Genomic DNA, 12590 nt, shown 5'->3' with positions numbered 1-12590 from the left:
TACTTAATTAGAATTTGTTTATGTGTTTATTTAGTTAAATTTAAGATAACTATCTTTTTAGTTAGTTTCATGCGAGCATTGGATTTGGAAGCCATGCATGCTCCGGAGTTTCCTGAATATATGAATGCAAGTACGTGATGTAAAATTGAGATAATTACTTGATGTAAAATTTATTTATATTAATATAATGAAGTGAGTATTGATTTTTTATATTAATATTAAAGTAAATATTAATATTGTGAATATTGCTTCAACATATGAATATTTATTTATGTTAGTATTAATTTCTTGATATGATTGATTTATAAGTTATAGATAGATTTTACTTTTAATTTCACTTATTGAATATTTGTTTATTAACTATTTATGTTATGGCTATTGTTGTGGTAGAAATTTCTATTGTCGTAGATGGTGAATTTGCCATGAGAATGAAATTTAGTTTCAAGGAAGCTGTTATTACAGTGATGAAAAATTATACCATCCGAAGAGGTGTAGACTACCGGGTGTATGAGTCGGAGCCGTTGACATTTTATGCCAAATGCACACAGTATGAGTCAGGTTGTCATTGGCTTATCAAGGTTAGCATGATCCGCAGAAAGAACTGTTGGGTTATAAGGAGGTATAATGGTAGTCACACTTATACCAGAGCCGCCATTTCTCAGGATCATTCGGAGCTAGATTCGAACACGATTGCAGAAGCAATAAAGCCATTGGTAGAGGCTAACCCCCGATAAAAGTGAAATCAGTTTATTGCGAAAGTGCAGTCAAAGTTCAATTACACCATCAGCTATCGGAAAGCATGGTTGGCTAAGCAAAAGTCAATGAAAAAGATATTTAGAGGTTGGGAAGCATCCTACGAAACTTTGCCCATATGGTTTGAGGTCATGTGTCAAAAGGAGCCGTTAGCAGTCGTCCATTTTGAAATTATGCCTGCATATCAAGGCGATGACTTGGTAAATGATATCCGGGTATTACATCGAGTCTTCTGGAGTTATTACCCTTGCTTAGAGCATTCAGACATTGTAAACCAATTGTCCAGGTGGATGAGATTCCCTTGTATGGAAAGTATAAGGGTTGTTTGTTGCTTGCAGTTTCACAGGATGGTAACAACAATATCGTCCCAACTGCATTTGCCATTGTGGAAGGAGAGACTTATGATGTGTGGCACTTTTTTCCTTAATAACTTGCGACAACATGTGGTGACTTGGAATGGTGTGGGACTGATCTCTGACCGCACGAATCCATCAATATAGCTGTTGTCCGTAGTAACGGAGCTTGGTCGCCTCCTAGAGCTTTTCACATGTTTTGCATCAGGCATTTAGAGTCGAATTTTTTGAGAAAGTTTAAGGCATTGTACCTGCAAAAAATTGTCGTCAATATAGGTAACGTTGAGTATATCAAAGTTCGTCATTGTCAGAGTTACCTTTATACAGTGTTTCTTATTTATAGTATTTCTCTTTGTTTTTTTATTGCGCAGGATATTCGAGGACGGTTCGCGAATACGACATGCGTTACCAGTGTTTACGAGAATGGGACGAGACTTACAAGATATTAGAGCATTTACCGGTGCTTTCTGATATTGAACTATTCCAATATGAAAAACGTGATTAAAACCAGTAAACCGTAAATGCTCCTCTACATTATGATTGTATCGACCCGGAAACAGTAGGTAGTTTACATGTCAAAATTTCGTGAACTCTACAAAAACATAGCAAACTATTAGTCAAATAATTAATAATTACTAATTGACTACTAAAAGTTAATAATTTTCTAATAATAGTAACTAATTTATTAAACTAATACTAAACTTACTATTAATTAGCTAATTTAGTAACTAACATGTATGCATAAATACAATTAACCTACCAATTATTTAACTATCATTATTAAAAAATTTACAAATTTAACTACACAAAACATATTAATTAAATATCTAACAATAATCATTAATTATTAAAAATTCCAAAAAATAATTGATTTTACTAAATCCAATTTACTAAACTCCAGAATAATAATAATAATTTAACTTCTAAATTTTATTAATAATACTAAAAATTATTTCAAATAGTTTTTAATTTTCAAAAATTATGATATTATTATTCATATTAAATATTTTAATAAACTGTTTCCTAAATTTTTGTTAAATTATTCCTTACATAATTATTTATTTATTCATAATGCCTCTAATAATAATTAATTATAAATTCCAAAATTATTACAAACAATTTCTAAACATATATTTTTTACTAATCTATTACATTAGTCTAATCTAAACATTATCGTTGATTAAAATATTCACTAACTAAATTTAAATATATATTTCTAACTATTACCCTAACTATCATTAACAATCTTAATTTTTAACATTATTTATAATATTTCAGTTATATAAAAAAATTTAAAAACAAATTTACATAATCATAATGGCAAAGATAATTGATAATATGAAGTTCAAAATGATTAACATCTTTCTGTTTTTGCTTCCTTAACATTGTAATTAATTTTTGTTGAAAGTTTGAAGAAGGTGGTGAAGAAGAAAGAAAATGGTGGCTGGAGGAAGGTTGAAGAAAAGGACACATGAGGAGAGGGGTATGTTGGTATAAGGATATCACCGATGCCAGGGCTCTATGCATGCGCAACACATGGCTGGGAGGACGCAAATCGAACGGTCCGATTTGTGTACCTTAAATCGTACCGATTATTTATCTTGAACTTGGACCGTCCAATTTCTTCGATCCTGACACCACAGCTGCGTAAAGCATTCATACACTACATAACTGTGTCCTACCCCATTTCCGCTTCCATATCTAAATTAAAAAGTGTCACTCTCTCTATTTTATTACGTTCATTTTCTCTCCTCTAATAAACTGCTCATTCTTGACACCTTCTTCCTTCTCTTTTGATTTTTTCGCTGCATTGTACTGGATTGTTTGCGTATTCTATTTAAAATTTTATGTTAATTATACATATTGTTTCAGAAGTTTTTAATTTACAAGATAGTGTTTGTAAAATTGAATCATCTTTTTTTTCGTTCTTTTTTTAATGTAGTCGCCGTCATCATTATTGCCACCACTGTCATCTTCTTATTCTTGTTGATGTTGTTATTTAACAAGCAACTCTACCACAGTCAACAAGAGGTAAAAAAAAAGAGCAATCAACATATATCACACATTCATTTGTACAACAATTAAAACCATTATTAGTCTTGAATAATTAAGTTATCTACCTAACTGGAAAATAAACTTTTAATTTTAATTTCAGTCAACAATTCAAATAAATAAAAATTAAGCATGAACACAATTATTTTTAGGATAATAATCAAAGAATAACTTTAATTGGAGCTTTAATTTCATAATGAATCTTTAGAAGTGTGGTGTAAATAAATATTGGTGGACCAATACTAATGATGTGTGTTTGTTTTTAATTAAGGGTAAAGTATATTTTTTGTCCCCAAAGTTTGATAAAAGTTTTAAAAATACCCCTAAGTTTTATTTTGTTTCAATTTTGTCCCAGAAGTTTTCGATTTGCATCAAATATACCCTCAGAGGCTAAATTTTCAAAAAATTTAAGACCAATATAAGAATAATGCATGAAAATTATGCTTGATTTGCTTGTGTTGAGGGGTTGTTCTTATGAAATTGTTGTTGAATCGATCTTAAATTTTTTGAAAAATTAGTCGTCAGGGTATATTTGATGCAAATCGAAAACTTCTGGGATAAAATTGAAATAAAATAAAACTTAGGGATATTTTTAAAACTTTTGTCAAACTTTAAGGACAAAAAATATACTTTACCCTTTAATTAATGATTATAACTTTCTGCTTCATCATGGTGAGCATCACTTCTAACTTGGAACTACATTATAATAGTTATATACAACTCAAAAGATAATAAAATTCCATGATGATAATGCAGGAATGAATCATCTCCTGAAATTTTTTACTTGCCAATTCATTATCTTTGATGATAAGCCTTGGCTATTATTTAATATTTAGGTCAAATCCAGCATAAATCCTCTCATCTATCCCAATTTTCTTGGCTACATAGTACATATATACCTTTAGAATTATTATATATAATTTTCTTCTTCTTCCTTTTCTAGGATAAATTTGATGATGTTAATCATGTGAAATTGGTGAATCTAAAACTTTTCTATATTCTTCCAGGGTTGATTTTTGTCACAAATTTTTTAAAAATTAAACTGATAAAAAACGACACATAAATTATTATATTTTTAACAATTTTATGGGAGATAATAGGCGGCTAACATACATTATTTATTATTATTATTATTCAATATTTCAAGTTCATATTTTTTTTTAAGTTCTGATAAAACTTAAAAATTAAACTTGGTAACTTATGCTATAAGTAGTGATTAAGTACATAAATCTATAATGTAGATTTTTTTTTTTTATAATATGGAATGCGAAATGATTATAACATTATAAGGGATCAAAAAATCTAACCATATATGATAACTATAAGCTATAGTAATTAAAACTAAAGGAATGTGTATATCAATTAGTTTGTATTATATGCAAAATTTTACGTAGTATGCTTCGAAAATACGTGTGCTATAAGAACTGTGAAATAAAGGTAAGTAGAGAGAACTGAAACGAAAAGGAAATGATTTTCCAAAGATGATGCCAAATTAGTTGTTATTGGAAGATGTGTATAGGTTTCAATTACAAACTACATTAACTGGCAGGACAAATATCTTCCAAAATGCAGTGAAACATAAATTAATTAAAAATTAAGTAAATAACATCAAATATATTAAAAATTCAGTCTCACAGGTTGGTTGCTAATATTAATAAAGTTTTCCAAACGAACTCATACAATGATCTTAATTAACCTTTTTTTTTTGCTGTAATGCTTTCTAATTCTTTCTTTTTCTTTTTGCTAAAAGTTTTTTAATTCTTTCCTTGACTATTTATGGATGACTATTTATTGTCTTTCTTTACTCTTCTTGACATTAACCAAGAATGACAATAAGTAAAAACCTGCTTGGCCAAGAAGAGCAAAGAGAGACACTTTCAAAATAAATTTTAGGTAATATCCTCCAGCTTCATATTTTATGGATGACACCTGTGTTCGGAAAGTCCTCTCAGCTTCATCTATTGCAGACCTGCATCACAATCCACATCCACAAAGTTGCACTTTAAAGAGGATAAAGTTAAAAAAAAAAACTAGTGGGTCGGTCAATCAGTTAAGTTAAAACGGACCTCAATTTATTGTGATTAATCACCATATCAATCTTCAGTTTCTCAATCTCACTTTGCAGTTTCATCTACATTATAAATTTTCCATCTTAAATCTATATCAATATAATCAAATCTATATCAATATAATCAAATTTCTCATCTCATGATTAAATGAGAATATGAGACATGCCCCATGAGTATTACAGTCGTTATTTAAATAAATAAACAGTGAGAATGATTGCAAACACAAATTCCAAATACCTGTGACCTCACTTCAGCTTTGAGTTTCAACTGATTGGACTCTTCAAGCATTTCAATCTTTCAAGGGACAAAAAGAAAAAGGAGGAAAAAAAATTTATGTTAGTACACGAAACTACTATTTTAGATTCCAAGAAAATGGTAAAGTTCACAAACGAAGAATACAAACATCAAAAGACCTCACCCTCTTCCGGAATGATTCTTGAAAATTTTCCCAAACTTCGACGGTTATTGCCTCAGCCTGCTTTTTGGGCAGTCCTTGCTCCTCAAGTCCCCTAGTCTAAAAAGCAAAAGCCATAAGCAAGACTAAAAATGGTAAGACAAACCACTCATTAACACTCATTATCGAGCTTAAAATTGCACATTAGTTAATAAACACAACAAAAAACCATGAAAACAGAAAATAAAAATGGTAAGAAGGTAAATTTAAATTACAATTGCGGTTGTATCACCAATCCCTCCCTTTGCGGAAAATAATCTGAGACTTGAGTTGAAAATTGAGGACCTAAAGCCCGACAATTGAGCCAATCGCTTGCAAGCCGCAGCCATTTCCTCAAAACCCTAAATGTGAAGAAACTGAATCTTGACAGAAAATTAATCAAACACGAACGAGGCCAAGAAAGCAGAATAATTTTTCCATGATTTGATTTTGATTCCTCAAAAATCAATACAATTTATCGGGAACCAAAAAAGATGAGAAGGAAAAGGAATTGCAGACACCAAAAGGGAACTAGGAGGCACATCACATGTTTATATTTGCCCAGAGATGTGTTATCACAAACCAATCTTCAATTCAACACATATCACATCTTATCTTTCTCTAATCTAAATTAAGAAAAAAAAATCCTATATTTGGTCCTACTTTTTTTTTTTATGACTAAACAAAAAAGAAAGAAAGAAAAAAGCAAAGCTAAATTAATTGGCTAGATTCATATCCAATTTTAAAACTAGTTTTTAAAAATCCAATTTTCAAACCAGATATTTTAACAAAAAATCCACTTTTAAAACCAGTTTTTAGAAATTCAATTTTCAAACCATAATTTTTAAAACCACTGTTAATAAGTGATCAGTACATTGCTAATTAGCTATCTAACGTGAACCAATAGACTAAATCACAAGTCAAATTTGGAAATACATGATAGTTGATCATTCCATCTTTCAGTATCTTAAAGCGTGATCTATTAACATAACAATTAACAAATGAAGATATCTTAGATGACCAAAAGAAATCAGAGCACTGCACAGTAAACAGGACCCAATAACTTAGAAAACATGCACACACGACACATATACATGTACAACATCCAAGAAATCTTATCAAAGAATATAATGTTACGTGGTCCATATATTCCAATCTTATCAAAGCAATTTCTCTAATCAAATAAATATACACATTCATAAGCTAAAACCCCCAAATACAACAATTAGAACCTAGAAACCTAACAATAAAAAACACACCTCCTTTAACAATCAGAGCCTATAACCCTAACAATTAGAAATAATACACATTCATAAGCTAAAACCCCCAAATATAACAAACTGCATAAACAAATACAACAATCAACAACAATTAGCAATTTCAAAATACACTGAACATAGAACATAAATTATTCAAACAGAAGCAGAAATTCAAACAAATCCAGCCGGTTGCGACATTCATGACTATCTGAGATACCATGAGAGCCGGCCAGAGCTGCAGATAAACCAGGAGATAGAGCTGGAGTTCGAGGATATATGCATTAAAAATCAAAATTGGAAACAAAGAATCATATAAAAGTTTAACAGAAGCAGCAGAACAACAAAATAAAATAGGTTCAACAAATAATCAATAACATTTCCAAAAAATCAACAATAAATACTCAATAGGGAATAATAATCAACAAGGTTTTGAAAACCGAACCGGTCATCGAACCGTTTTAGTTACTGGTTCACTGATTCATCGGTTCAACCGGTTCAACCGTGGTCTAACCGGAAAAACCATTTAATAATAAAATAATAAATAAATTATAAATAAACGCCTAACACATACTTGTAGTGTAATACAAACTTAGTCATTCCATAAGAAAATCACCACCAAAATGCAATTAATTCATCGGTTCAACCGGTTCAACCGTGGTCTAACCGGAAAAACCATTTAATAATAAAATAATAAATAAATTATAAATAAACGCCTAACACATACTTGTAGTGTAATACAAACTTAGTCATTCCATAAGAAAATCACCACCATCTATAACAAAATGCAATTCCAATCATTGAATACTATTCAATAGGTCAACACTATTCAAACAAAATGCAATTTTGTTCAAACAAAATGCAATTTTGTTCTTTGGTGAAGCTAGGGCATTTGCTGAAGGGAAGAGTTAGAGAAAGGAATGGGGCTGGGGGAGAAACGCGTGCAACCTTTTCATTCAACGAAAGAAGGAAACGGCGTCGTTTCTTATAAACCGGCCGGGTTCCGGTCCGATATGACCGACCGGTTCTTGGCCGGTTCAGCGGTTCGTATCCGGATTTTAAAATAGCGGTTTCTGTTAGTAAATCGAACCGTTTAAGTTGTTGGTTTACGGTCGGACCGGTTCGACCGGCCGGTCCGGTTCGATTTTCAGAACATTGATAATATGAGAATAATAATGAAGTACGAATGCACGAGTGCCAACTGCTGCCAGAGCCTAAATGAGTATGCAAATTGGAGACTGTGGATAATCACCAATTCACCATTATCATCCACTAATCAAACCCCATAAATTTTATTCCTTTTTCACACTTCAATTTATTTAGTTAGTAATCTATGAAATTGATTTTGCGTATGTATATGGTATATCTAAATAGGAGTTTACCATTGTTCCGTTACAAAAGATAGACACAATTATTTTCGTTTAAGAAAGTCTTAATTGGATAACCTTAGCGTTGCTTCTAAACTGAAAAATGAAATACCACTTCTTTATTCAACATAATAAAAAATATTACTGATACTTTTACTATTAGTTTATAGTTTTAATTGGATAGAGTGCGAGTTGAGACTCAACTCTATCTGATCAATCTATTGTGCAATCATATTCATTCTTTTAGATGACTATTCATGTGGTTAATATAAAATGTAATTATTTTTATTGATGTAGCGTTATGCACGTGTAAAATTACTTTACATTGACAGTGTATCAAAATTAAATTCTATGTTATATAAAAAGAGGACTAGAGGAGTGTTAGGGGCCAGCAAATTTTGTGATTTATAGTCATCATTAGTGTTTTTAATGATGTGAGATTTTATTCAATGGTGTAGAATTACTCACTTTTTTTGTTGGTTAAACGCTGGCCAAATTTTAATAAAAATGCTGGCCCCTAAATTTTTTTTATATAAAAAATATGTTAAGGTTTTACACCGTGTTCTAGTTGTTTTAACTGTTAATCTAAATTATAAAAAATATATATAAGGGTAAAGTATATTTTTTATTTCTGAAATTTGGTAAAAGTTTCAAAAATACCCTTAAGTTTTATTTTGTTTCAATTTTGTCCCAAAAGTTTTCAATTTGCATCAAATATACCCCCGACGGCTAAATTTTTAAAAAATTTAAGACCAATCTAACAATAATATATGAAAATGATGCTTGATTTGCTTGTGTTGTAGGGTTGTTCTTATGAAATTGTTGTTGAAAAATTAGCCGCCAATGGTATATTTGATGCAAATCGAAAACTTTTGGGATAAAATTGAAATAAAATAAAACTTAGGGATATTTTTGAAACTTTTGTCAAATTTTAGGGACAAAAAATATACTTTTACCCTATATATAATATATATTAATTGAAATCAACGGTTAAAACAACTGAAACACCGATATTCTCGATACACTTGAAATTTTTCAAATAAGATAATATATACCTATATATAGCACCCATTACATACTATATATATATATATATACACACACACTATTATTCCATATATCATATGGTGGCACTTGTCTCAACAAAATGATCTTAATGAAGAACATCATTTTCACAACTTGTCTACTCCTCCTTCTTTCTGCCTTGGCCTCATGCTCCAAATTGACCAACCAGGTCTTGTATAATTTTCATATTCTTCTTCTTCTTCTGCTTCTTCTTATTGATGTGTAATTATATATCTTAATTAAGTTGTTAACAGATTTACATAGTGGAGCTTGGAGGACTAGATGAAACACAAACACAAAGAGAGCTGCATCATGATGATGATGAAGAAATAGAGAATGTTCATCGTTCTTATTTGTCTTCAGTGAAAGAAAGTGAGGAGGAAGCAAAAGCTTCGCTTCTTTACAGTTACAGGCACAGTATGAAGGGGTTTGCAGCATTGCTTAGCAGAGAAGAAGCCAAGAAGGTGTCAGAAATGGAGGGAGTGGTGCGTGTGCATAAGAGCAAGGGGATGATGTATTCATTGCATACAACAAGATCATGGGAGTTTGTTGGATTAGAAGGTCCTTTGAATCCTAATTGGGCTGATTATGAAGAATTATCTTCACATCAAAAGATCAAAAATGGACAAGATTTGTTATGCAGAGCTAACTATGGACAAAATCTCATTGTTGGAATGATTGATAGTGGTAATTATATATATAATTTTTCTAATAATAGTAGTAATTAAGGCTGCGTTTCTTTACAGAGACTGGGACAAGGACACAGAGACACAAAATTGTATTTAATAGAGGAGATATAGACAGAGATAATGTGTCCAGAGACAGTGAATTAGTGTATTTTGTATCCATTCTTAAAGGACACAAGTTATTTTTCATTTTTTCTTTCATTATTCTTGTTAATTTTTTATAATTATATTTTTTATTATTATATTTTTTATTTCAAATTTTTTGAATGAAAAAAATGAGAATAAATTAGATTTTCATAATTTGTTCTAGTTTATCACCAAACAAAATATAAGAACACAAAATTTTGTGTCTCTATCCATCAGTGTCTTGTCCTGTCCTGTTCTCAGTGTCTTGTCATGTCTTATTTTCAGAAATAAACGTAGGCTAAGTAAGTAATTTTTTTCTAGTATGTTCATCATCAAGTACTTAGAAAATTAGTACCAATTATAATGCAGGGGTGTGGCTTGAATCAAAGAGCTTCAGTGATGAAGGAATGGAGCCTGTTCCACAAAAATGGAGAGGAATCTGTCAAAATGGAACTGCTTTCAACTCATCTCAATGTAATAGGTGAATTATCTATACTTAATTATTGCTAATTTCTTTATCTATTTCAACTTCTCTTACATACATACACTAATCCTTTTTCTACTTTCAATCCTTCTATGTGTGGCATATATATGATGGGAAACATTTCAAGTGCATCGGGAGTATCGGTGTTACTATTGATCCAAATTATAAAAAATATATATAATATATATTAATTGAAATCAACGGTTAAAATAATTGGTGTACCGATACTCTCTGGTGCACTTGAAATGTTTCCTATATGATGTAGCTAGATATGAGCATATGCATAATAAGTCCAATTCTATTGCATGTGAATAGATTTGTTGTTACATTACATCACATTAAGATTTTATATATAAATATATTCTCTTCAAGAAATCCACAATTATATTTGAGTTGCTTTTTTTTTTTCTTTTCTTTATGGGTACATGCTATCTTATCTACTAGCAGAATTTAATTTGACCTTTTTTTTTGTTATAATAATAAGACAATTGTAAAAAAGTTTTTTCTAATGAACTTTAGAACCTTTGAATAGGGTTTCTTTTTTTTAGTTTTATTTTTTTGGGGGATCTTTTAGCTTTCTGAGTTCAGTTTGAGGGAGTCAATTAGTAATTAAATTTATATACTAAAGAGTATTTGGCTTGAATATTACTAAAGCAAAAGTTTATTTCATTATCTATGTAGAATAGTTTATGCTCATGTCATTTTCATCATACATAAATAATTAAATGAGATATCCCAAAGCCAATTAGTAGCTAGAGAAATAAAGTATAATGCAGTGTTATATCCATTATCTTACTTGCTAAGGAAGATATATGTATAGGAACCACTTAGTTAAAGACGCTTAAAAAGTCTTTTTTTTAAGATGTTTTTAAGTAATTAAAATTTAATATATATAATTAATTAAATTATGTTATTTTTATCAAAATTAGACAAAATGAGTTTAGAATTTAAGATTTTTAAAATAAAAAAATATATAATAAAAATATTTTAGTTATTTTCTATAATAAAGTTATTGTAGTCATTTTTTATAAAAAAGAATATTAATTTAAATCGGTTCAAAGTTTGGTTTACCGATTTTTTGACCAAATCAATTTATCTGATTTAATTTTGACAAAAATAATATAATTTAATCAATTATATGTATTAAATTTTAGTTAATAATAAACATCTTTAAAAAAAGATGTTTTAAACATCTTTATCTAAGTGTCTCTCGTATATATTCATGCATATTTAAAACTATTTTGAAGTATTTTTTATAAATGATAACACAAAATATTTTTTTTAAGAGATTCTTTTTGACTCTAGAATCTAATGATTGAGTACTATCAAGACAATAATCTTTGTTTTATTATAATATATCCTATTTTCTTGGATTAATTAGAAACAAGGATAATGGGTTAAAGAAGGAATTTTTCATATCCATATATATGGGGGTTAATAGTAGATTCTAATAAATAGTGTATCTTTGGAGCTTATTCCAATTACTCATCTAGATGATATGATTTGATTTCGAAGCTTTTGTCCTTTTGACTTAATTATTTTTTTTGTATTCTTTTGTTTTTTTCATCTTGTGAGTCTCAATCTATATATCTCTGGACTCAGCTTTATGATTTTGTGAATGTCCTTTCTCTCGGCTTGTGTGATTAAATCTAATGGTCTTGAAATAGATAAATGATGAAAGGAAAAATCGAAATGTTGCAATTAGTGGAATGGAATTCATCACTACTGAATGGTCAATGCATATCAAAACATCCAAGAGAGAGAGTGAACAAAAGGACAACATTTTAATCCTTCTTGGAATGATGATACACCTGTGAATGAAAAATATTTTGCTCTGACAAGTCATAGTTTTCTACTCTCGTGATGTTATTGAACCTAAGTACAAACCTATAAAAAAAAAATAAAATAAATAAAGGAGTAAGTGGATATACTGTATGTATGTTAGT

General features: G+C 29.7%; 2 protein-coding genes across 2 annotated transcripts in view; one reads left to right on the top strand and one right to left on the bottom strand.

The window, feature by feature from the left end:
• LOC107621606 lies at window positions 4714-7527 on the bottom strand. Its single transcript, XM_016323641.2, has 5 exons — window positions 5897-7527; window positions 5646-5741; window positions 5465-5521; window positions 5225-5289; window positions 4714-5127 (listed from the first exon to the last, which is right to left on the bottom strand). Exons 1-5 carry the CDS (start codon window positions 6008-6010, stop codon window positions 4947-4949), a joined length of 513 nt encoding a protein of 170 aa, XP_016179127.1. The 5' UTR covers window positions 6011-7527; the 3' UTR covers window positions 4714-4946.
• LOC107621601 (subtilisin-like protease SBT5.6) overlaps window positions 9375-12590 on the top strand; it is an 8178-nt gene continuing 4962 nt past the window's right edge. Inside the window, exons 1-3 of the mRNA XM_016323633.2 lie at window positions 9375-9517; window positions 9603-10035; window positions 10530-10641. Coding sequence (XP_016179119.1) covers window positions 9431-9517; window positions 9603-10035; window positions 10530-10641 — 632 coding nt within the window. The 5' untranslated portion in view covers window positions 9375-9430. The remainder of the gene's footprint in view (window positions 9518-9602; window positions 10036-10529; window positions 10642-12590) is intronic.

The sequence above is a fragment of the Arachis ipaensis genome, chromosome B10 (genome assembly GCF_000816755.2).
Source record: "Arachis ipaensis cultivar K30076 chromosome B10, Araip1.1, whole genome shotgun sequence".
Classification (NCBI taxonomy): domain Eukaryota; kingdom Viridiplantae; phylum Streptophyta; class Magnoliopsida; order Fabales; family Fabaceae; genus Arachis; species Arachis ipaensis.
Note: the sequence above shows the minus strand (reverse complement) of the source record. Positions and strands in the feature narration are given on the sequence as shown.

Excerpts from the sequence above, each read along its gene's own strand:
- LOC107621606 (XM_016323641.2), bottom strand. The coding sequence starts at position 6,010 with ATGGCTGCGGCTTGCAAGCGATTGGCTCAATTGTCGGGCTTTAGGTCC. Across the intron at positions 5,522-5,645 it reads AAGAATCATTCCGGAAGAGG|ATTGAAATGCTTGAAGAGTC; the intron begins GTGAGGTCTTTT and ends GTCCCTTGAAAG. Across the intron at positions 5,128-5,224 it reads ATTAATCACAATAAATTGAG|GTCTGCAATAGATGAAGCTG; the intron begins GTCCGTTTTAAC and ends ATTGTGATGCAG.